The sequence below is a fragment of the Mandrillus leucophaeus genome, unplaced genomic scaffold (assembly GCF_000951045.1).
Source record: "Mandrillus leucophaeus isolate KB7577 unplaced genomic scaffold, Mleu.le_1.0 Scaffold1296, whole genome shotgun sequence".
Lineage (NCBI taxonomy): Eukaryota > Metazoa > Chordata > Mammalia > Primates > Cercopithecidae > Mandrillus > Mandrillus leucophaeus.
The window spans coordinates 189,338-215,191 of record NW_012101250.1 but is presented as its reverse complement, the minus strand read 5'-3'; the positions used below and the strand labels follow the sequence as shown (position 1 = coordinate 215,191).

The window sequence follows — 25,854 nt, the reverse complement described above, 5'->3', positions numbered from 1 at the left end:
TCATGATTGTATGCTTGCCTGTCTGTCCCTTTCGCCACACTTGGAGATTTATGAGAACAGAGAACAGAAATTTGTCTCATTCATTTTGATAGACCCAACAGGAAGTAAGTGCTCAATAAAAGTTTGTAGAAAACAAGATAACAAAGGAAAGGAGAAAAATCGTGATGAAAGTTTGGGATACTGAAGTGTAAAGTTTCTAAAGTGGTGTGCCTCTAGATGATGACAGCTTCTAAATATGGCCGTGGGATTGGGAAGTGAATTTTAGGTAGAGGTTTAGCCCATTGACTTCCTTGACTCCAACAACCTGGTAGATAGTCTATCCAGTTAAATAGCGAAGTCTCTTATGAGATGTAGAAAACTTGAACCAGATGTATTAGTACTTAATAATAGCCGGTACAATTTATTGAATATCTACTATGTGCTATATGATATGTCTGTGTCATCTTCAGTGCTCATAAAAGCCAAGTAAGATGGAGAATTTTTGCAATTATTTTAAAGATGAAGAAACAGACAGAGAGATTTTATAACTTGCCCAAGATACCCTAGCTATTAAGTGTCAGAACCAAGATTAAAATTCAAGTGTATTTGGTTCCAAAACCTGTAGTTCCTTCCAGCTATATTATTTGGTCTTTGTAGTGAATTTGCAGACAATAGAAGGAGTAAAGAGTGGTACAGTCAGATATATGAAGAGATTTCAGCTGAGAAGAGACTTCAGCAATATTGTAGAGTGAAGAATATTACTGCTGGCAGAATGTAAAAGGTGTCCTTGAGTGACAACCACCAAAACACCTAGTATAAAATAAAAAATGAATAGACATGCCAACAGAAACCCCCAGAAAATAATCTGACCTGCTGTCAAGAAGAAGCAAGCAATAGAATAGAAACTCACCCTGAGATCTAGCTATATGCTGTCCAAAAGATGCACTTTAAATATTAAACACAGATAGATTAAAAGAAGTTTTTTAATGCAAAATATTTACTGCAGAAATAGTTTGCATAAGGAAGTTGATGTGGCAATATTAATACCAAAGCACTTTAAGACAAAGGATATTACCAGAGATAGAAAAGAATATCTCATAATTAAAAGATTCAACTCATCAGAAAGACAAAAGTCTTAAATGTGTCCACATCTAAAACAGACATTTAAGTATATGAAAAAAAGCCAATAGAAACAAAAGAGAGATAGTAAATCTGAAATCATAGTAAGAAATTAATATGCTTCTCACAGTAACTGGTAAGACAAGGAGCAAGAAAGTATGGACATTAAAGATCTGAATAACACTAGCAACACACTGACATTTACAGAACATTATGCTCACCAACTGCAAAATGCACCTTCTTTTCAAATGCACATAAAACATTCACCAAGATAGACCATATGCTGGGTTATAAAATAAGTCTCAACAAATTTCAGAGGATTAACATTTTAAATATTTTATCTGACCATAACAATACAAATATTGATAAGATGCCTAGAGAATTTCCAAGTTATTTAAAATTAAACAGCACACTTCTAAATAAATTACGTACCAAAAAAGAAATTACAAGGGAAATTAGAAAAGGTTTTGAACTAAATAATAATGAAAACAAAGCATATCAAAATTTGTAAGATGCAACTAAAGGTTATAGTTTTAAATATCTCTTAGAAAGAAAAGCTTGGAATCAATGACCTAAATTTTCAGCTTAAGACTCTAGAAAAAGAAGAGTAAGTTACACCCAAAGCATTTAAAAGGAAATCAATAATAAAGATCAGAGCAGAAATCAGTGAAATAGAAAAACATACAAACAATGGAGAATATCAACAAAGCCATATTTTGTTTCTTTGAAAAAGATAAAATTGACAATCACCTGTTAACACAAATCAAGAAATAAAAAGGAAAACATAAATTTTGAATATCAGGAATAAAAGAGTTTTTATTAAAGATATTTAAAAGGATAAAAAGGGAACCAGGGCCAGGCAGTGTGGCTCACGCCTGTAATCCCAGCACTTTGGAAGGCTGAGGAGGGCAGATCATGAGGTCAGGAGATTGAGACCATGCTGGCCAACACGGTGAAACCCCGTCTCTACTAAAAATGCAAAAATTAGTTGGGCATGGTGGCATGTGCCTGTAATCCCAGCTACTCGGGAGGCTGAGGCAGGAGAATTGCTTGAACCAGGGAGTTGGAAGTTGCGATGAGCTGAGATCACACCACTGCACTCCAGCCTGGCGACAGAGTGAGACTCCATATCAAAAAAAAGAGTTGGGGGGATCCAGGCATGATGGCATGTACCTGTAATCCCAGCTACTAGGGAGGGAGGCCTAGGCAGGAGGATTTCTTGAGGCCAGGAGTTCAAGACCAGCCTGGGCAGCATAGTGGGACTCTCATTTAAAAAAAAAAAAAAAGTTTTAAAAAATGAATAATAAGGGAAAAGTATGAAAAACTTTATGCTAATAAATTTAGTAACTTAGATAAAATGGATACATGCTGTATTAGTCTGTTTTCACACTGCAATAAAGAACTACTTGAGACTGCGTAATTCATAAAGAAAAGAGATTTAGGCCGGGGGTGGTGGCTTACGCCTGTAATCCCAGCACTTTGAGGTCAGGAGTTTGAGACCAGCCTGGCCAACATGGTGAAACCCCATCTCTACTAAAAATACAAAAATTAGCTGGGCATGATGGGGGTCACCTGTAATCCCAGCTACTTGGGAGGCTGAGGCAGGAGAATCGCTTGAACCTGGGAGGCAGAGGTTGCAGTGAGCCAAGATCGCGCCATTGCATTCCAGCCTGGGTGACAAGAGTGAAACTCCGTCTCAAAAGATACAAAAAAGTAGGTTTAATAGACTCACAGTTCTGCATGAATGGGGAGGCCTCAGGAAACTTAAAATCATGGCAAAAGGCAAAGGGGAGGCAAGGCATGTCTTACATAGCAGTGGGGTGGGGGTGGGGGGATGAGGAGATGTACCATCAGATCTTGTGAGAACTTGCTCACTATCATGAGAACAGCATGGGGGAAACTGGCCCCAAGATCCACTCACCTCCCACCAGGTCCCTCCCTCAACATATGGGGATTACAATTCAAGACAAGATTTGGTTGGGGACACAGAGCCAAACCGTATCACATGCCTTACAAAAACAAAACTTGTCAAAGCCTGACCAAAAGAAGAAAAATAATAGAAAATGAACAGCCTCATACCTAAGAAAAGTTTGAATGCATAATAATAAATGTTTCCAGTCCCAGATGGTTATACAGTTGAATTGTATCAAGTATTTAGAAAAGAAAGTACAACTTACACATACTTTTTCAGAAAATGGAGAATACTAAGCCATGGCAAAGACATTTCAAGAAAAGAAATAAACTGTTATCTTTCATAAACCTAAATGCAAAAATAAATCTTCACTGAAATATTATTAAATAAAATTCAGCAACATACAAAAATAATAACATCTTAAGACCAAATGGAGTCTATCCTGGGAAGGCAAAGCTGACTAACCATTGAAAAATCAATCAGTGTAGCTCACATTAACAGAATAAAGGAGCAAATAAGTAAGTAACGTTAGTAGATAAAAATCACTTGACAAAATTCCAACACTATTCCATAACTCCCAGGAAATTAGGAATAGAAGATAACTTTCTCAATTTGGTGAAGAGCGTCTATTATACTTACAGCTAAATACATACTTAATGGTTAAATATTGAATACTGTCCCCCTAAAATCAGTTAAAAGGCAAGAACATACTCACTGATTCTATTCAATATTGTACTGGAGACCACATCGATGCAATTAAGAAAAAGAAATGAAAGCTTTTAAAATTAGAAAAGACAAGTTAAAACTGTCTGTATTGGCGTATAATATGATTGTCTACATAGAGACCCCAAAGAAATATTTTTCTAAAACCCCATAAAACTACTACAATAAATAAGTTAAGTCATCAGAGTCACAGGATACAGAATCAATCCATTGAAATCGTTTGTATTTCTATATCCTAGTAACAAACCATTGGAAATTGAAATTTTAAAATATTACTTAAAAGTCATTTAAAAGGATAAAATACTTAGGAATAAATTTAATGAAAAGCATTCAAGATCTGGACACTGAAAATGACTAAATATTGCTGAGATAGAGGAAACTTAAATAAATGGAGAAATTTATGATGTTCATGGATTAGAAGAGTCAGTATCAGTAAGGTCCTCATTCTCCCCCAAATGATCTATAGATTCAATGCAATGCCAAGGTAAATCTTAACAGATTTTTTTTTGGTAAGTTGACAGACTTATTCTGAAACTTATATGGTAATGCAAAAGATCTAGAAGAGCCAAGCAACTTTGAAAAAGAATGAAGTTGGGACACCCACACTAGTGATGTTAAAACTGGCTCTACAGTTGTTGTAACGAAGAGAGTGTGGTATTGGTATAAGGATATACATATAGACTAATGGAATAGAACAGAAAATCTGATAAGTAGTCATATATGGCCAGTTGATTTTTAATAAATGTGCCACGATAATTCAATGAGGGGAAAGGATAGGCTTTTCAAAGAATGGTACTGGAACATCTGGATATATGCATGGAAAAAAATGAACCATGTATTCTACCTCAAAATATAGATAAAAATAAATTATAGATGGATCACAGACCTAAATGTAAAAGCTAAAACTATAAATTTTTTAGAAAAAAATTGGAGAAAAATCTGTGTGACCTTGGTTAGACAATGATTTCTTAGGGCACAAAACCTAAATTTTATCAAAATTGAAAACCTATGCCCTTCGAAAGACACTGTTACGAAAATGAAAAAATAAGCTATTGACAGAGAAAACACTCATGATACATGTATCTGACAAAGGACTTGAACCCAGAATACATAAAAACTCTTACAACTCAATAAGAAAACAAACATCATCCCAATGTTTTAAATGGACAAAAGACTTAAACAGACAACACTTCACAAAAGATGTATGAGTGGCCAATAGTATACAAAAAGATGCTTGATACTATCAGGCATCAGTGAACTGCAAATTTAAACCACCATGTGATAATTAAGAAGACTGACAATAACGAGTGTTTTCAAAGATGTAGAGCAACTGAAACTCTCTCACTTTGATGGTGAGAATGTAAAATGGTACATCCACTATGAAAAATATATGCCAGTTTCTTAGTAAATTAAATGTTACTTAACATATGACCCAGCAATTCCACTCTTAGGTACTCACCCAAGTAAAATGAGAACCACATATCCTCAAACTTAGTATACATGAATGTTCACAGTAGCATTGTTCTGTATAATGGTAAATCCACATATATACCCAAATGACTCCAGGTGGTGGCAAGAGATAAGAATTTAGAGGCACCTCTCCCACCTAGCCGACTAGTTCCCTACTTTCCCTCCTTTCCTTTAAAAACAGGCCATTCAGGCATTTGCCTGAAAACTTAAAATGACCCACACCCTATTTCCTTATATATACTGCCAGTCCCTCCCTCCATTCCTCCTTTCCTCCCGCATTTTCTCTCTCTCTCTCTCTCTCTCTCTCTCTCTCTGACTCTTCATTGCTGCCTCAGGTGACATGAGGATGGAAGACTGACGACCTCCTGGCTCATTATGCCCTCCTTGCACAGGATTAAGTAAAAATCTTTGAACTTGTTTCCTATTGTTGTGGTGTATTGAATTTGTCCTTCTATCTAAAGAATCAGAGCAAGTTTTCTGTGTGAAGGACTCTCTGGTCACAGGTCAGACAACTAGGCATTAGGCAGTCCATCAGATAAAAGAAGTATCCTGTGAAAGGCACACTGTAAACCCCCACACTCAGCTCCCCTTTATTTCCTGTTAGGGCAGGGTTGTTGGCTGCTCTGGTACTAGAACGCCAGTTTAACTGGGGGCTCTCAGAAAAATACTACTCAGGAATAAAATGGAACAAACTACCGAAACACTCAAAAACGTGGATGAGTCTCAAAAACCTGCTGAGTAAAAGAAGATAGACATGATCAAGTATATACTGTATGATTCTATTTATTTGAGGTTCTAGAACAGACAAAGCTAACCTATAGTGATGGAAATCAGATCACATAACAATGCCTGTGATGGTGGTGGCAGGGGGATTGATTGACTTTAAAGGAGCATGAGGAACTTTCTAGGGTGATGAAAATGTTCTAAATATCATTGGGGTGGTGATGACACAGGTGTGTACATTAGTCAAAACTTGCTGAACTGTATACTTAAAATGTATACATTTTGTTGTATGTAAATAGTGTCTTAATAAAGTTTGTTTTTAAAATTTATTATTATTATTATCATTTTTTTAGAGACAAGGTCTCACTCTGCCACTCAGGCTGGACGGTGCGATCACGGCTCTCTCAAGCTCTTGTGCTCAAGTGATCCTCCAGCCTTAGCTTCCCAAGTAGACAGGTCTACAACACACACCACCAGGCCCAGCTATTTTATTTTTCATTTTTTGTAAAGACAAGGTCTTGCTATGTTACCCAGGCTGGTCTTGAACTCCTGGCCTCAAGAAATCTTTCCATCTCAGCTTCCAAAAGTGTTAAGATTACAGGGGTGAGCCACCACACCCCAGCCTAAATTTGATTTTTTTGTGTGTACATGTGATATAACTCTATTCTCTTTGACTGAAATGATTGCACTTTCCCCCTAATTGTGGTCAGATCTGGTTTCTATCCTTCTCAGCTTCCAAATAGGATAGGGAGCTAGGAACTAGGGAGAAGGAGAAGAGATAGGATCTCGGGAGAAGGGAGAAGAAATTCCTCAATTTTAGGGAGAATGTTGGGGAGGGAGAATAGCTTACTCAAATGTGACCGAGTCCCAACATGTCAGATTCACAAAATTCCTTTAGAACCGTGTGTGGCAGGAATAGAAGGAACAGACTGATACTCTCATGTGGACTTTTACATGTCCTCATTATTATTCCTCATGTCCCATAGACCCAGAGAAGAGCTGCCAGCCAGTGTTGGAGACTCTGCGCCAGGCCATGGATGGCACTGTGTATGCCCACAGCACCTTGGAACTGCAGACACTGCAGCCTACAGTCAATTTCCTTGCCACTGTCACAGTGCCAGGCTACTGTGAGCGCCCACTGTGTCCACGCCTCTTCCGACTCTTCACAGTCCTGGCCCTGGAAAGCATGACCCAGGCCACCCTGCTGGACAGACATGTGCCTATTATTCAGGCTTGGCTTGAGCGTTTCCCTTCTGTGGAGCGGGAGCATGCTCTGGCACGAGCCCTAGTTAGGGCCTCAGTAGAGGCTTGGGAGGCTGTGTGCAATTGCTTCATGCCTTCACCCCTCCACCCACACTACCACTTCTCCCCACACTCTGTGAGCCACTTACTGAGCAACCTGCAGCTGCTGCCTAATAGAACAGGCTCCCGAGGCTTTGTGGACTATCCCAACCACCAGGAGCACTTGCGCCGGGTGTCAGGCCTGCGTGGCACTCGTCTGACCATTATGATGGCCACACGCAACGTGGTGCGTCTTTGGTTGCATGAGGCACAGAGAACCTTTTGTGACCGGCTGGACAGCCCTAGGGAACGCTCCTATTGTGCCAAGCTGCTCCTAGTAGTAGCTCAGAGTGTCTTCTGTTGTGGTCCAGGGCCCCAGAACCTGGGCAAGGACCATGAGGAGGATGAGGAGGAGGAGGAGAGGGTGCCCGAAGTAGAATCTGAAGGGGAGTTGGCCCAGTGGGAGGACTTCAGCAACAGCAACAGTGAAACAGAGGAGGAAGAGGAGCCTTATGGACTTCAGGTCGCCACAGGCTCAAACTCCAGTGATCCAAGTCTAACACCATCTATAGGACCAGTAAGCAGAGGGATGAGGGAAAGCATAAGTCACAAGATAAGGCAAGAGAAAGGCACAAGGGCATCCAACTATAGGCTCCAGGTAAGGAGATCATTCAAGACTTGGTGGCAGAAGGCACCCCAGATGGACCTGGTCTCACCCCTGTTATTACCAGTGCTACTACTACATCCCCAGGAAAAGCCCTCAGACGTGGTCTTCAGTCAGGAGCTGACACTGGGGCCTAACTCTGAAACCCCCAACTTGTACCTGGAACGGCAGTGGGAGAAGCTAGAGGAGCAGCTGGCCACCTCAGCTGCTCAACTGAAGCTGAGCCCCCACCTTGCCCGGTGTCATTCCATGGCACAGCATGTGGCCCGCCTGGTCCGGGTGTTGGCCAGGCCCCGGCAGCATGGCCTGCTGCTTTCGGGGGCTCTGGGTACTGGGCGCCACACTGCCATCACTCTGGCTTCTAGTATATGTCAGACCCATGTCTTTCATCTACCATCTGGGTCAGAGGAGGACATTCTCCAATGTCTACGAGATGCCAGCTGGCGTGCTGGCTTGTTAAGCCAGCCTGTGGCTCTATTGGTACCCAGTGGTGTGGATCTCACTACACTTCATCACCTCCTGGCCCTGGCAACCTCAGGCAGTTTCCCTGGCCAGTACACAGAAGCGGATTTGGACAGCATTGAAGAACACTTCCCCAGGGAGAACCTTGGTGTCAAACAGAACATCAAGAAGGAAATGGTGTTGCAGAGGTGAGGCCAAGAACCCCATACCCGGGTCTGCTCTGCTTTTACTCTGTCTTGGCCAAAAGGAATTCTGTGGGCTGCCATAAGGGCTGAGAGATTGGGGCTAAGTGGTCTGGTTGGGACTAGGGCCAGGAGGGGCAAGCAAAGGTAAAGGGGAGGACATTAGCTGAGCCCTGGCCCACAGGTTCCACCAGCAAGTGTGCAGCCACCTTCACCTGTTCTTCCTGATTGGAGATAAACAGGCCCACAAGCAGCTGCCCTCCACCCTTTTCCTGAGGCTCCTTCAACTGGCCACTGCCAGCATTGACCGCTATGAACCCTGGGACCAAGCTGCCCTGGTCAAAGTGGCCCAGCATCACCTGGAGGATGCTCGGAGTCTACCCCTTGATGATGGTGAGCCCTTTTTACTTGTCCTTACCACTCATCTTTACCAGGCTTTAATGAGGGTTATTACCTAGGTCAATCTCTCTCTCCCTCTCTAGAGCCTACAGAGCCCCCTTCACATTTCCTACCCTTCTTCTTAAGCTAGGAGATGATCCCTTTCCTTTCCTGTTTTCCTACAAGCTCACAAAGTGAGGCTAAAGCCATGCCCATTGCAGGCTCCTGGAAGTACCCAGACCTCCAGGCCTCAATTCCCAGTGTGGCCAAAGCCATGGCTCTTATCCACCTTTCGGCCACCCACTACCATGAGCACCTGTGCCCTGCATTGCCACTCGTCACCCCTAAGACCTTCCTAGACTTCCTGGACACTTTCCTGATGCTGCAGCAACAGACAATCCTGAAGATTAAGAACAAGGCCCAGCGGTGAGTGGTCCCATCCCCTGCAATGTACCTCCTTCTGCTCCTTTGGGTTTCCTCACCAGCACATTGTATCTCCAGGGTCCAGAATGCCTTGGAGAATCTGAGAATGCTGATTAAGGAGCATGGTACCCATGCCAATCTGATCTCTGACTTGGAACAGCAGCTGAAAGCCTCCAGCAAGGTAAGGAGACGATTTTGAGGCTTCCATGGTGGTGTCAAAGCAGAAGCCCAAAAGGGGTCTTGAAAGGAAGCAACCAGAATGAACCTTAGTTCTTGTCCCCCTAAGCTTCCACTTCCCCTAGAAAATCTCTCTAATCTCTGCTGCCTCCTCCTTTATAGCTTAGGTTCAAAAGTTTCCCATGACACAGCTAAGATCAGATTGATTCTTCATAATGTGTGAAATCCAAGCATCTGCTTCTGGTTGCCCCTAGCACCTTGATCATGAGAAGTTCAGTATGCTGTAGATTCCCATGGGAGTTGGGGCAGGGATTACATCTCAGTCACCACTCATTCACCTCTTAGAATTATCCTCTTTTTCCATAGCACTTTGTCCCTATACCCTTTCTTCCACAAAAGCACCAAACAAACAAAACTGTTGTGTACAGTGAGGACATGTAGATGGGTGATGGCAGTAGGGAGAAATTTATGCTATAGCATAGAACCAGAAGTAGATTTATAATGGTATACTAGACAAGAGTGTCCTGTCCTGAATTTTCTTAATCACCCTCCTCTACCAGGCATTTTCCAGTGACCAACTTTTCCTTTCCTCTCTCATCTCTCTAATACCTGGTCTACAATGTTTCTGAGCCGTCCCATTTTTCCTTTAGCATGCCCTTCTAGTTGAAACTTCAAAACCTTTTGCTGTCTTATACAGAACAATCTTATTCTTTGAATAAACAGACTTCTTATATCTGGCTAAAATTGGTGATGATAGGGCTTATCACACCTTCTAAAGCCAAATACTCCTAGCTAAAGGTGTTTTCCCAAACTAAAGAGCAGTTTTGCTTTTAATAAGAGGAATTCTAAAATAGCACCTTTTCTTCCTACTACACAAGATTTTGATAAATGTTCTGGTATAACTTCAGAGCAGTGAACTAGTGCCCATATCACACTCAGATAATCTTTCTACTAGGGTTTCAGGTCTTAAGCTCCTAACACCTAGCCAGCTCTTCTGATGAGTGCCCTTAGGACTATCATCCAGTGCCACACAATTCCAGATACATGGCATATGTCGTGTCTACTAATGTGATTTTCATTGTGTTTGATGTAAATGGTGTCCCCTGGAGTTTTAAAGGTACTGATGCCCCCCTACTATTCACCGCCTAGGATGAACAGCTTAGATTAGACCTCAAGACTCAGTTAAGTTGCAAAGAAAGAAAACAAAGTCAAAGAGCAACAGAAATCCCCTTTCCCAGTTTTTTGCCCTACATTTTCCCAAGATGATTAATACCAGGATTGTTGATCTGGTTTAGGGGTGCTAGTATTCCTTGATCTGTGAGTCAGTTATACCAGAGCAGAACACAGTAAGCCAAAGATCTGGATAAGAGATGTTTGTAGTCTCAGGGTCATTCAGAGTCAGATCCCTTGGTCATTCAATCAATAGCCATAATAGTGTGTACTTGTTCCAGTGTTCCCCACCCCAAGAAATGGCATTACCAGCCACTGAGCCAAATCCCAGGACTCAGTCTGGGCCCCTCCATCTCTTTACTCTCTTGTATTCAACTGGTTAGTTTTTTCATTATTGCACTCAACAAAAATTTATTTTTTGTTCAGGCATTTCTTAATATTTATGTCTATGTTAATACATGCCTACATTTACATCTAGATGGATGGATAGATAGATAGATAGATAGATGACAGAATCCTTGCCACACCTTTCTGAGGTAGCTATTCTTTTCTCACTTTACAGATGAGAAAACAAAGGTCCAGAAAGGTTGGGGAGACTTCCCTAACCTTATAAGGTTGTAATGAGGATTAAACAAGATCTTACATGTATAGTATTTAAATGTGCTGGCACATAGTAAGAGCTCAATAAATGTTAGTTACTATTAATATTAGGTTAGGCCAGGCACAGTGGCTCACGCCTGTAATCCCAGCACTTTGGAAGGCCAAGGCCAATGGATCACTTGAACTCAGGAGTTCAAGACCAGCCTGGGCAACATGGCAAAACCCCGTCTCTACAAAAAATTATTCAGGCATGGTAGCACCTATCTGTAGTTCCAGCTACTCAGGAGTCTGAGGTGGGAGGATCACCTGAGCCCGGGAGGTTGAAGCTGCAGTGAGACATGATTGCACCACTGCACTCCAGCTTGGGTGGCATAGTGAGACCCTGTCTCCAAAAAAAAAAAAAAAATAGGTTAGGTTGCTTCCTAATAAGAGAAGATAGGGCACTATCCTTACCTTCATGGTGCTTATAGTTTAGCAGAAGATATACTCATCCAGGCAATGACAAAACCATGTTATAATGGAGTAAGTTCAGAGTGCTCCAAAATATCAAGAAAAACTTTCTAGAGAAAGCAGAGTGCCCTGCTATGCAGCACAGAGCATGTATATAACATGGTAGGAGCTCAGAAAATTCCCTAACTATGTAAACAAAGGAATAAAGTACATGAAAGTTGATTACTGAAACTTAGGTCAGATTTGATCTGTGTTTGAAAGGGGCCAGGTTGATATAACAGTATGTGAAAGGCCTAGAGGCAAAAGAGTGTGTGCCACGTTGGAGGAACTGAAAGTCAGGAATGGCTGGAAAGTAGCATGCTAGGAGAGAGAAAAGAGATGAGATTGGAATGATGAGTAGGGGTCTGGTCATGGGGGTATTGTCAATCAAATGTAGAAATGACAAGTGTTAATGACAATGATTCAGCTTTTAGAAAACCAGCTAGGCTGCAGTAGGGGGATAAAAGGAGGGGAGTAAGAATAAAAACTGAGAGACCAGTTAGGAGGCCAGTGCAGAAGGTGAGGAGTGAGAGGGCCTGAGTGTGAGTGACTAACGTTGGGAAGGGCAGTGTACACGAGAGGCATTTGGGAGGTAGAATTGAAGGGCCTCAAAGATGGGCTGGATTTGGGGGATACAGGAGATGGAGCCAAGCGTAACAACTCAGTTTGTTCCTTGGGAAACTTGAGTGTATCTTGCCACCATTCTCTGAGAAAAAGAATACACAGGAGAGGAGTCAGATTGCAGGAGAGCTGAGGAGGCATAACCAAATACATTCATGTGGGGACATGTGGAATGTGAGGGGCCTGTGAGACACCCAAGAGATTTCCACTAGGCAGATGAATATGTGGTATGGGGCTGGGAGGGAACCTAGCTGGAGAGAGAGATTTGGCAGTTGGAACGTAAGTAGGAATCAAAGCCATTAGATCAGAGAAGGCTTTTATAAGTGTAGAGTGAGAAGAGAAAGGAAGCTCTGAAAAAATTGATGAGGAATAGTTAAGCTCACAGAGGAAGGGAATGAGAAAGAGCAGCCAGAGAAGTTAGAGAAAGCCCAAGGAGAACACAGTATCACGAAGGCCAACAGAGGGGGATGCCTCAAGAGGGAGGGAACTGTCTTCTGTGACAACTGCTGCTAATGGGTCAACTAAAATATAGAGTAATGTAATGTAACTGTTACACACATAGTCTTTGGGTGAAGCAGCTGCAGAAAAAGCAACCACACACTTGGGGCTGCATTACTAGATATGTAACTCACAGACTAATAAGTGACAGACCCAGAGCTCAGCCTCTCTCTGTGGCCTACTTGGAGTTCAATGTGGTCAGTCTTTCAAGTGAGGAGTATGCTAGAGTCCCGGGATCATAGGGTCTTCTGGGGTGTTCCCACATGGCTCAGGATCTGGAACTGCAGGGCCTGGATATCTCTTTGCAGAGCCTCAGCATGTTTCAGCAGCAGCTAGAGCAAAGCAAGCTCCTATACAAGCAGCAGCTGGAAGAGTGTAGGCATCAAGAGAACCTCGTTGAGGACCTCGCCAAGCAGCGGGATGCCCTGCAGGCTCAGCAAGAGGCTTTCCTGGAGCAGGTGGGCTCTTCCTGCCGCCTGCCCTGCACTGCTCCTCTCCTGAAAGAGGGCAATCCCTCTAAGGATACCAAGAGGAGAGGATGGAGTGACTCATCATGGAGTCTTCTGGGGGGAGGGGACAAAGGTAATAGGATGGCTTGGGGAGTGACCTCTCATGGGGACTCCAAGGAGGAGATGATCCCCCTAGAAACACCTTGAAGGAAGAACAGAACATCTCAGGAGCTCACTTTAGAAGTTATCTCTCCTCATTTAGATGAGCAAGGCATTTCTGGAGCCTCTGAGCCAGCTGCAGGTGGCTGACTTTGAGGAGATACGGAGCTATCGAGCACCACCAGAATCTGTGGTCCGGGTGACTGATGCAATGTGTGACTTGTTCCACCGTGAAACAGGCTGGGCCAGTGCCAAACAGCTGTTATGCACTGAGGATTTTTATCAGGTAGGAAGGGTGGAGCACAATGAAGGAGGATAGGGGAGGCATAAAAGGGAGACTTGGCAAGGCTAAACTGTTGGGTCAAGGTCCAGAGCATCCGTGTCTTCCCCATCCCTTTAACATACATCCTTCCAGGAGCTGGTGTTCTTCCCCAAGGAGAAGATAACAGACTCACAGCTGATAAAGTTACATCTAATTCTGAAAGCTCCAGGTATGAGTGATGCAGCCCTGCGGGCAGTGAGCCGACCTGCAGCCAGCCTGGCAGCCTGGCTCTGGGCTGTTCTGCACTATGGGCTGGCACATTGCCGGGGACTGCCCACGGGCCTGCTGCTGCAGCAAGTGGAGGCAACACTCATTCGGGAGCAGGCCCGCCTGGGCTACTACCAGTTTCAGGCCCAGGAGACCCTGGAGAATAATTTGGCCCTGGCTAAGATGGTGGAGGATGCCCAAGCTTCCCACAACTGTGTGGCAAAGACCCTCAGTCAAGCACAGCATGGGCAGTATCACAAATGGCCCATGAAGGCTGCACTGCTCATGCCTATGCATGCCTGGACTATACAGCTCCAGGTAACCATCCCTCTCCAAGATGTCTCCCCCAAAGTTCCTTTTATGCCACTCCCCCGCTCCTCCCTGTGCCCTCACTGCCTCCCTCTGTCCCTCTCTGCACTCCTTGCCATGTTTTCCTCCACACCCCACCTTGCCCTCCCTCTGCCATATCTCTCCCTGCACCCTCCTCACTGGCCTACACAGCCTCTGGTCTTCCTGTCCACTCCAGAAGCTGAAGGGACGCTGCATGACTGTGTTCGGAGATGCCCTCCTATGCTCAGCTGCCATCATCTACCTGGGTCCCTTCCCACCACTGCGGCGCCAAGAGCTACTGGACAAGTGGTTAGCTCTGTGTAGGGGCTTTCAGGAGGCCCTGGGCCCAGATGATGTGGCACAGGCACTGAAGCAGAAGCAAAAATCTGTCAGCATACCACCAAAGAACCCCCTGCTGGCTACACACTCTCCCTTCAATATTCTGTCCCTGCTGAGCTCTGCATCTGAACAGTACCAGTGGGATGGAAACCTGAAGCCACAGGCAAAGTCAGCCCACCTGGCAGGCTTGCTTCTGCGAAGCCCCACCCACTACAGTAGTTGCCGTTGGCCTTTGCTGCTTGACCCCAGCAACCAGGCCCTCATGTGGTTGGACCCGCTACCTCTGGCAGAGAATAGATGCTTGGCACCAGCCCCCACTGAGGGTAGAGGTAAGCAGACATAATAAATGCAATGCTTCCAGAGTATCTGAACTGCCCATCACTCAGCCTCTTGTGGTCTTTCCCTTCATAATGAGGACACTGCATTTTTGTGATCAGGATGTCCCAGATTGCACCAGCCTATACTACAGGAATCAATTTGGTCACATTTATTTTTTCTCTTTATTACAATGATTCTGAATCTACATGACTGATTGGTCCATGATTTTCCACTTCCCTGGTCTACTCAGCACTACCCAAATTTATCCAATGTTCAGAAATCCTGGGTAATATTTCTGTTGGCTCTGTTTGGATCGGGGACCCTTCTGGGTGGAGTATTGGAAGGAACATTTTCTAGGAGAAGGAATAGAATGTTTATTTCCCAGAAGAAGAGGCTGGGGATTGAGTTTGTGAGAAAAATGTGACCTTATTTGGAAAGGGGTCCTTTCAGAGTAATTAAGTTAAGGACTTTGAATGAGATCACCCTGATTCTTATCTGGATGGGCCCTAAATCCCACAAATGCCCTTACAAGAGGCAAAAGAAAAGGCATAGAAAATATAGAAGAGAAGCTATGGGAAGATAGAGGATGAGTAGGATCCCTCCCTGGAATTTTAGAGTAATAATTTTGAGAGCCAACATTTATTGAGTGCTTACTATGTGCACATCTAAGTGTTTTCTATGTATAATTTAATTTAATCTTCACAATAACCCTGTGAGGTCGCCACTAATATCAACCTCATTTTGCCGATAAGAAAATTGAGTCATAGAGAGCTTAAGCAACTTTCCTAAGATGTCGTCCCGCAGACCTTCCCTCATGAAATAGAGCCCTTGAGTGAATTCCTCCCCTAAGGAGTCTGATTCCTCCCCTAAGAAGAGCTCCTCTGAATCTTTCTGCCCCAGGGAAAGGCCTCATGAGAAATCAAAACACAGAGAGTAAAATGGACATGAAAGAGGAAGATGATGATAGTGAAGACAGTAATGAGGCTAAGGACCAGACAAAAGAGCAGAAGGCAGAGGAAAGAAAAAATGAGCAGGAGAAAGAGCAAGAGGAAAATGAAGAGAAAGAGGAGAAGACAGAGAGCCAGGGGTCAAAGCCAGCCTATGAGACTCAGCTTCCGTCTCTTCCCTACCTTAGTGTTCTTTCAGGTGCTGACCCGGAGCTAGGTTCTCAGCTCCAGGAGGCAGCTGCTTGTGGTGAGAACTGGTCCCCACCCACCCTGGACCCCTTTTGACTCGCCCCATTCTGTGACCCCACAGGCCTCCCACACCTCAGTCTAACCTCAGTTCCCATCCTTCATCCCGGGCACTAACTATATTGAAGCGTCTTGTGGAAACCCTCCTATCAGCCACAGGGAAGCTGGTCGGAGCCAGACCTCGTGGATGGGGAATGGGGATCATGGGTGCTGGCATCGTGGGTAGGGTTCCTTTGCCTCCCTCTCACAGGCCTGCCTGTGCTACTGACCAACGTGGAGCTGGGTCTAGGGTGCCAAGAACTGCAATGGCTGCTGCAGCGGGAGCAGCTGAGCCCACCCCAGGTGCAGCCTGGCTTCTGTCTGTATCTCAGCACCAGCCTCTCCCTCTGTGCTATGGAAAAAGGTGAGGCCCAGAGGGCAAATTGCCAGCACAGTTGTGTGGACACACTAGGCCCTCAGCACCAGCCCTAAGAGGGCTTCACTCAACCTGGCCCAGAGCAGGCTCAGGTCTATAGCAGGGAGCCATACTCCCTGTCTACTCTACCCCGCGGCTCTGCCAAGAGGAAAAGGTTAAGCATCTCCCATGTTACCCCAAGTGCTAGGTTGTGAACTGCTAAAGGGGCTGAATGTGCTGGATCTGGGCCTGAACATGGAAATACTGGAAGAACAGATGCTACATGAAATCTTGTGCAGAGAGTGTCCTGAGCTCGAGACCCGTTGGCAGAACCTAAAGATCAGAGCCCTAGATACCTGCAAGGCTGTGGAGGCTGCTGAGGTGCTTGGGGGCTCAGTCTGTGGGTTGAGATGAGTATTGGATGGACCTGGGTAAGGGGGTGGAGATGAATGTAGATGTTTGGGGACTGTGGGAAAGGGCCAGATCCATCCAACAAATGAGTATATGCAGGAGCGGCTGCTGACGATGCTGCTGTTCCAGAATCCAAAGCGTCAGAAGCCAGCCAAGTTTCTGCGGAACATGGTGAGGGCCCAAGGAAAGCTATGCCAGCTGCGTGCCCATTGTGAAGAGCTAGAAGGGCAGAAACTACAGGAAATGGTATCATGGGCACCCTATCGGCCTGTGGTTTGGCATGCAATAGCCATGGTAAAGGCCCTAAGCCAACTGCAGAACCTGCTGCCACTTTTCCGTATGAGCCCAGAGAAGTGGCTGGCAGTCACCAAGCAGGCTCTGGATAGCATGAAGCCACGTGAGATTAATCACGGGGAGGACCTGGCCAGTCATCTACTGCAACTGAGAGCACACCTGACCCGCCAGCTGCTGGGCAGCACTGTGACAGCACTGGGCCTTACCCAGGTACCGTTGGTGGGTGCATTGGGTGCTTTGGCTCTGCTGCAAGTGACAGGGAAAGCATCAGAGCTGGAAAGACTGGCACTCTGGCCTGGACTAGCAGCCTCTCCCAGCACAGTCCACAGCAAGCCAGTCTCAGGTGTGGCTCGACCGGCCTGGCTTGGGCCAAAAGCCTGGCATGAATGTGAGATGTTAGAGCTGCTGCCCCCATTTGTTGGCCTGTGTGCCTCCCTGGCAGGCCACTCCAATGCTTGGCAGGCTTACCTGTCGCTGTCATCCACAGTGCTGGGTCCTGCACCTGGGCCTGGGCCTGAGCCACTTAGCCTCCTCCAGAAGCTGATCCTGTGGCGCGTTCTGCGACCTGAGTGCCTGGCAGGTGCCCTGGCAGACTTCACCACCAGCCTCCTGGGTCGGCCCCTGGATGAAAACATGGGCGCTCCCACCATGCCCTTTAAACATAGTCGGGCTACTCAGCCCATGCTGATCTTGTTGCCACTGCCTGGCCACCCCACAGCCACTCTGCATCCTCTGACTGTCATCCAGAATCTGGCTGCCAAGTATCAGCAGGTTTGAACCTAGTCTTTTGGTCACAGAGTGACAAGGTTCCTGTAGGCTGGGGTGTGGGGACCCCCTCTAAGCATTTTCATGGATCTTTCTGTACTACTTAGGGACTTTTGGGATAATGGTAGCATTAGTTTGGGTCCCTCAGGTCACCCTAGGATCACTTTGAGTCATGCCGCCATCTCTTTTTTGGTCCCCAGGGGCAGAAGCATCTGCAGGTGATAGCCCTGGGCTCTGAAGTCTGGGACCCGGTCTCAGTTGTGGTCAGCACTCTATCCCAGGCTATGTATGAGGGGCACTGGCTGGTGCTGGACAACTGTCATCTGATGCCCCATTGGCCGAAAGAGCTGCTACAGCTCTTGCTGGAACTGTTAGGCAGAGCCAAAGGTGAGTTTATTGCCTAGATTGGCTGCCAGGATCCTATCCTACACTTGGGCCTTAGCTTGAAATCTCAGGACTCATGGCCAGTGACCTAGCACCAAACCTGTCCACTTGGCTTTGTAGCTGACTCCTGACACCCCTAGCCTCAAGTCTGATCCCTAGACTTCTGCCTGACCCTTTACCCAAGGACTGATCTCAGACCCTTGTCTGACTCTAGTGGTTGCAGACCTGGAATCAGAACAGCTTTTAGGCCAACCTGAAAGCAGTAATGTAGCCACTGTTCACAGAGATTTTCGTCTTTGGCTTATTGTGCCTGCAGAGTCTAGTGCTTCTTTGCCAGGTGAGGAGCTTAACCCCCTACAGGCTCTCAAATTGGAAGTGGGAAGGCAACTGTGCTGTGCTGACTCAGCACTCTCCTTCCTCCCCAGCTGTGCTGACTCAGCATTCCATGCCTGTTTTCTGGAACCAGTCCCTGGAGCTGGGCCATGTTTTGATTGACAGTGTGGAGCTAGCCCAGCAAGGACTCTATATGCAACCCCCCACCCAGGCACTACCTCTGCTCCTCCTCCATGGCCTCCTGCTACACCGGCAGCTCTATGGAACGAGGCTGCAGGCACACAGGGGGCGTTGGTGAGCTGCTCAGTCAATCACTCAACAAACATTGAGTATCTTCCGTATGCTGGGATGAGTAAAACTAATTCATCTTTGGAAGCTCCAAAGAGCAAGGGCAAGGGGAAGTTAAGGAAGGCTTCTCCAAAGACTTTGAGATTTTACTTTGAATTGAATCTTAAAAGCAGGGGCAAATCAGGTAGAGATGGACCTTTCTGAGCAGAGGGACCTAAATTCAGCAGAAGGGAGGAGACTTGAGTGTGGTTGACATGGACATGCTGGATGTTGAGGAGGGAGAAGTAAGGCTCATTATAAAGGGCCTTTAAGACTAGGGCAAGGTAGGCCAGGCATGGTGGTTCACACCTGTAATCCCAGCACTTTGGGAGGCCGAGGCAGGCAGATCACGAGGTCAGGAGATCGAGACCATCCTGGCTAACACGGTGAAACCCCGTCTGTACTAAAAATACAAAAACTTAGCCAGGCATGGTGGCGGGCGCCTGTAGTCCCAGTAGAAGAAGAAACAATATCCTTTTTGTGTGTTGAAAAGATCACTCTGGATACAATGTGGAGAATGGACCAGAGGAGGCAGGACTGGGGACAAGCAGAGCAGCTTTAGGAGACTCTGGAAGTCTCCAGGGAAGAGATTGTGGTATGGGTGGTAGGGTAGTAGCCATGGAAGGGATAGAGAATAAATATGGGGTGAGGAGGAAGGAGGAGTCAAGGATGACTCTCAGATTTTTGTTTTAGATAATTGGGTGGCTAGTGGTACCTCTCACTGAAATAGGAGGTGGAACAGGTTTTATAGGGGAAAATGATGATTTCAGTTGAAAGCAAGTTGTATTTGGGGTGCCAAGCAGCAATGACTAGTGAACCCTCATGGGTCTGAAGCTCAGGAGAGGGGTCCGAACTGAAGAGAAGACTTGACAGTCCTCAGCATACAGATGATATGTGAAACCCTGCTTTCCGCTCCCCTTCTCTAGGAGTCAAGTGACCCTAACCCAGGTTCTTCAGACCCAAGACCAGCTGTGGGCAAGTCTTAGCAATCCCCGTGCTGCCATGCAAGAGCTGGCTGGTAAGACCCTTCCTGTCCCCCTTGGAGTCATCAGCCCCCAGGAGAGCCTGGAAGAGGGTGGGGGTGGGATATAATTCACAGCTTTGGTTTTGGGAGTGGTGGAAACTGAAGGTACGGAAACTGAAAGGCTCTAACCTCATCTTCAGCTTCAGTTTTCTACGGGGGTCCTCTGGGGGACACTGAGGACAGGGAGGCCCTGTTTAGTCTCACGCAAGCCTGCCTGAGCCCCAGTAGCAGGAACTGCGTCCAGCCACACACACCCCAGTCTTTGCTCGCCAGGCTCATGCCCCTCCCAGGTAAGCTTCACTCAGGTATCTGTTTTGGGGTAGGGAATAGTACAATGCAATGCTACCCACCACAGAAATGTGGACAGCAGTCTCAATAAAGGTATATGGGGGTAATATTCATACTGTTATGGGGGGTGATGGCAGTAAAGGATCAGAGGAAGGCTTACTCTCTTGAGTCTAGGGTGGGGAGAGTACATCTTGTCCCTCACCCCTCACCTCTATCCCAAAGAGCTAAGGGAGCCGGATGCAATGGCAGAGTGCAAGGCCCAGATGCACCTACTGCCCTCACCACCTGAACCCCGGCTCTGCGGACTCAGTGAGGGCCCCCAGGCCTGGCTGTTGCGACGCCAGAGTCGCGTTCTCTTGAGTGCGCTGCAGCGGAGTTCACCCGTGTGGGTTCCTGAGTCTCGAGGAGGCGCCCAGCTCGCGGAAAGGCGACTGCGGCAACGCCTAGTGCAAGTCAACCGGAGGCTGGAGTCACTGCAGGATCTGCTGACCAACCTGGTTCGCCAAGACGAGTCTGGCGCCCCGAGGTCAGTGCTGGGGCCGAATGCGCGGCGGCCCCTGGAGGGCGTCTTAGAGACAGAGGCTCTGGAACTGAGCCAGTTGGTGGGCACGCTACAACGCGACCTTGATTGCCTGTTGCAGCAGCTGAAGGGCGCACCCCCGTGTCCCTCCCGCCGCTGTGCTGCGGTGGCCCACGCTCTCTGGACTGGCCGCCTACCCTTGCCTTGGCGACCTCATGCGCCGGCCGGTCCGCAGCCGCCCTGGCACTGGCTGCGACAGTTGTCGCGCCGTGGGCAGCTGTTGGTTCGCTACTTGGGCGTGGGCGCGGACGCGAACAGTGATGTACCAGAGCGCGTCTTCCACCTGTCAGCCTTTCGCCACCCGCGCCGCCTGCTGCTGGCATTGCGTGGGGAAGCTGCCCTGGACCAGAATGTGCCCAGCTCGAATTTCCCTGGTAGCCGAGGCGCGGTCTCCAGTCCGCTCCCGTATAAACGTCTGGAGATGAACAGCAACCCTCTGCACCTCAGGGTATCTTCGCGCCACCCCTCGTTCGCGGTTCCAGTCCCCTCAAAGTCTCTAATTACACCTCGCAGTTACCCCTTCTTGGTGATCTTGCCCCTCGGTAACCCTGCTAGCTTCTCTGATCTCGGTCCACTACGACCTCCCAACCCCCAACCCCCACTCCCCACCTGCCACCTCCCAGCTTCCTAGCCTTGCCTGACCAGCTTCTGACGCCCCCAGGTGGAGAACGGTCCAAACCCCACGGTTCCAGAGAGAGGGCTGCTGCTGATTGGGCTACAGGTCCTACATGCGGAGTGGGACCCAATAGCTGGAGCCTTGCAAGACAGTCCTTCCAGCCAACCCAGTCCTCTGCCTCCAGTCAGCATCAGTACACAGGCCCCAGGCACCAGCGACCTGCCACCCCCAGCCGACCTGACTGTGTACTCCTGTCCTGTGTACATGGGAGGGCCCCTTGGCAACACTAAGCTGCAGAGCAGGAACATCGTGATGCATCTGCCCCTACCCACTAAGCTCACCCCCAATACCTGTGTCCAACGGAGGGTCCACGTGTGCAGCCCACCCCTGTCTTGAGCCCATCTACCAAAATAAAGTTGTAGTGATTCCATGAAAGATTTCTGAGATATGGGGGTAGAGCAGCAATCCTTTCCAGAAGGTTTTCAATTTACTTTGCCCAGATCCATTGGAGGAATCACTATCTATAGTGGTTCCTATAGCAGCAATAGTCTTACAAAATGTATTTCTTCTTTTTTAAAATTTTCATTTCTTTACAAAATGAATTTCTTAATATGACTATAAGACTATAGCAGCAATAGCCTTAGAAATGTATTTCTTAATAAGATCTGAAAGTCAAAGATCTGCCTTCTTCACACCAAGAAGGCAGAATGTGACACACTAGGGGAAAGGTACAGTGTGCATAATTGAGAAAAGAGGAGGTATATTCACACTGAAGGTAGGAGAGGGCATGTACCTGGCAGCTGGGAAGGGGAAAGTGTGGGTACACTTGGGGTGGGGTGGGGCTTGGTGTTAATCACGCATCCAAGAAGCTAGGCAGACCCAGCAGTGGCTGACACACAGAATCCTAAATCCTTGCCCCACTCTCTATTGTGGTCTTAGCACTTGTGCTAAACCCACAATGGATATGTTTGAAAGGAGAACATTAGCACTGAAAATTCTTTCTTAAGGCATTTAGTGGTGTTCTTGGCAATGCCTCAATCCTGCCCTACCACTTCTCCTATGATGGATTCTCTCAGTGAGTCATGCATATGAAAAAAAACAAGTAAGATACAAGGTCCTGTATTCATTCAACAATTATTCATTGAGCACTCCTTGAAACCAGGTATTCTTCTGTGTGCTAATAGAGTTATTCTAATGTAGGGCAACAAGCAATAAAAGGCCAACATATAAATAAGTTTGATGATTTTGAAGTCTTATAAAGAAAACAAAATAGACCGATGCGTCAAGAGGATATGTGATGAGAGGGGAGCAGTTGGTATAATTTGAGTGGTCAGGGAAGCTTTCTGCATATTTGAAAGTAGCTATTTAAAGATCCAGAAGGAATATTCATTCAGGTAGAGCCCTCAGTAGGTACAAAAGTCTTGAGGTGGGAACAACCTTGAAGTGTTCAAGAAACAGAGTATGCAGCCAGAGCATGGTGGGTGAGTGAGGGGCAGAGTGACCCAAAATGATGGAAAGATATAGAAAGGGGTGGCTAACATGGTCGTGGTAATGAGTTTGTATTTTTCAAAAGTATAATGAGAATGTATTGTCAAATAGTAGGTGGGAGATTATATGATCTAATTTGCATTTTTTCAAAGGTCACTCTGCCTGTTCTATGGTGGATAGATGCTAGAAAAGCCAGGGTAACAAGGCGGAGGATCTATTTGGACCCAATTGAAGTAATTCAAGTAAGGGATATTGGAGTTTGGGCAAGGGTCTTAACAATAGAGATGAAGAATTGACAGATTTAAGAAATATTCTGGAGGTAAAACCAGCAGGACTGATGGAATGGATGTGGAGAATAAAGGAAGAGGAAGAATCTAGGGTGATTTGGATTGTAAGCTTGAGAAACTAGGTGTATCATGTGTCATTAACTGAGATGGGAAATTTGAGGGAGCAAGCAGCTGGAGCTAAGAGTTCTGCTGCTTTGATATTTTCTGTTATTATTAGTTGCATGACTGCATGCTATGCCAGGGCGAGCCTGTCTGACAAAACCTGAGTTAGAGTATGGCAGTACTAAAGTCCTATATGAGCTTCACTCCTTGCCCCCAAGCACCAAAACTTATATAGTATTATGAAACTTAGCTCCCTTGCTCTTTGGCTAGGTACCAGCTACATGGTGGGAGGAAATGCAAACAGAAGTCTATACAGGCATACCTTGAAGCTATTGTGGGTTTGGTTCCAGACCACCACAATAAGGCGAATATTGCAATAAAGCAAGTCACATGAACTTTTTGGTTTCCCATCGCATATGGATTACATTTGCACTATATTGTAGTCTATTAAGCATGAAATAGCATTATGTTAAGTTAAAAAAAAAAAAAAAAAACCAAGGTATACCAGCCTGGCCAACATGGCGAAACTCTGTCTCTACTAAAAATACAAAAATTAGCCAGGTGTGGTGGTAGGCGCCTGTAATTCCAGCTACTCAGGAGACTGACGCAGCAGAAGAATCTCTTGAACCCGGGAGGTGGAGGTTGCAGTGAGCTGAGATTGCGCCACTGCACTCCAGCCTGGGTGACACAGCAAGACCCTGTCTAAAAAAAAAAATAAAAAATAAAAAAAATAAAAATAAAAAAGTGCATACCTTAGTTTAAAATACTTTATTGCTAAAAATGCTAATAATCTGAGCCTTCAGCAAATAGTAATCTTTTTGCTATTAATCTTTTTTGCCTTAATATTGATAGCTGCTGATCAGGGTGGTGACTGCTGAAGGTTGTGGCAATTTCTTTTTCTTTTTTTTTTTTTTTTGAGACGGAGTCGCTCTGTCACCTAGGCTGGAGTGCAGTGGCCGGATCTCAGCTCATTGCAAGCTCCGCCTCCCGGGTTCATGCCATTCTCCTGCCTCAGCCTCCCAAGTAGCTGGGACTACAGGCGCCCGCCACCTCGCCCGGCTAGTTTTTTGTATTTTTTAGTAGAGACGGGGTTTTACCGTGTTAGCCAGGATGGTCTTGATCTCCTGACCTCGTGATCCGCCTGTCTTGGCCTCCCGAAGTGCTGGGATTACAGGCTTGAGCCACTGCGCCCGGCTGACAATTTCTTAAAATAAGACAACAGTGAAGTTTGCCACATCAATGGACTCATACTTTCATGAAGAATTTGTCTGTGGCATGTGATGATGTTTTACAGCATTTTACCTACAGAACTTATTTCAAAATTGAAGTTAATCCTCTCAAACCCTGCTGTTCCTTTATTAAGTTTATATAATATTCTAAATCATTTGTTGTCATTTCAACAATGTTCACAGCATCAGAAGTATAGATTCCATCTCAAGAAACCACTTTCTTTGCTCATACATAAGAGCAACTGCTCACCCATTAAAGTTTTAACCTGAGATTGCAGTAACTCAGTCATATCTTCAGGCTCCATTTCTTATACTAATTCTCTTGCTGTTTCCACCACATCTGCAGTTACTTCCTCCAATGAAGTCTTGAACTCCTCAAAGTCATCCATGAGAGTTGAATCAACTTCTTCCAAACTCCTGTTAATGTTGATATTTTGACCTCCTCTCATGAATCAAAAATGTTCTTAATGGCATCTAGAATGGTGAATCCTTTCCAGAAGGTTTTCAATTTACTTTGCCCAGATCCATTGGAGGAATCACTATCTATAGTGGTTCCTATAGCAGCAACAGTCTTACAAAATGTATTTCTTTTTTTTTTAATTTTCATTTCTTTACAAAATGAATTTCTTAATAAGACTATAAGACTATAGCAGCAATAGCCTTAGAAATGTATTTCTTAATAAGATCTGAAAGTGAAAATTACTCTTTGATCCATGAGCTGCACAATAGATGTTGTGATAGCCGGCATGAAAACAACATTAATCTCCTTGTACATGTCCATCAGAGCTCTTGGGTGTATTGCCAATAGCAGCAAAATCTTTTTGTTCTGAGCAGTAGGTCTTAACAGTAGGCTTAAGATATTCAGTAAACTATATTGTAAACCGATGTACTGTCATACAGACTTTGTTGTTCCATTAAGAGAGCACAGACAAAGTAGATTTAACATAATTCTTAAGGGCCCTAGGATTTTCGGAATGTTAAATGAGCATTGGCTTCAACTTAAAGTCACCAGCTACATTAGCCCCTAACAGTAGGTCAGCCTGTCTTTTGAAGCTTTGATGCTACAATAAGTCATAGATGCCATCTCCTTCCAACAGAAGGGTGTTTCATCTACATGGAAAATCTGTTGTTTAGTGTAGCCACC

At 45.7% G+C, this 25,854-nt stretch overlaps 1 protein-coding gene across 1 annotated transcript in view; it reads left to right on the top strand.

Moving 5' to 3' along the window:
* Window positions 1–22,039, top strand: part of DNHD1 (dynein heavy chain domain 1) — a 74,386-nt gene extending 52,347 nt beyond the window's left edge. Inside the window, exons 24-42 of the mRNA XM_011972503.1 lie at window positions 6,913–8,521; window positions 8,700–8,908; window positions 9,115–9,319; window positions 9,395–9,497; window positions 13,180–13,329; window positions 13,583–13,765; window positions 13,895–14,326; window positions 14,535–15,006; window positions 15,896–16,189; window positions 16,439–16,591; window positions 16,785–16,963; window positions 17,093–18,058; window positions 18,253–18,439; window positions 18,651–18,773; window positions 18,862–19,063; window positions 20,023–20,114; window positions 20,261–20,410; window positions 20,631–21,436; window positions 21,650–22,039. Of these exons, the coding sequence (XP_011827893.1) occupies window positions 6,913–8,521; window positions 8,700–8,908; window positions 9,115–9,319; window positions 9,395–9,497; window positions 13,180–13,329; window positions 13,583–13,765; window positions 13,895–14,326; window positions 14,535–15,006; window positions 15,896–16,189; window positions 16,439–16,591; window positions 16,785–16,963; window positions 17,093–18,058; window positions 18,253–18,439; window positions 18,651–18,773; window positions 18,862–19,063; window positions 20,023–20,114; window positions 20,261–20,410; window positions 20,631–21,436; window positions 21,650–22,000 (6,866 nt within the window). The 3' untranslated portion in view covers window positions 22,001–22,039. The remainder of the gene's footprint in view (window positions 1–6,912; window positions 8,522–8,699; window positions 8,909–9,114; window positions 9,320–9,394; window positions 9,498–13,179; window positions 13,330–13,582; window positions 13,766–13,894; window positions 14,327–14,534; window positions 15,007–15,895; window positions 16,190–16,438; window positions 16,592–16,784; window positions 16,964–17,092; window positions 18,059–18,252; window positions 18,440–18,650; window positions 18,774–18,861; window positions 19,064–20,022; window positions 20,115–20,260; window positions 20,411–20,630; window positions 21,437–21,649) is intronic.
* Window positions 22,040–25,854: the final 3,815 nt, after the last annotated feature.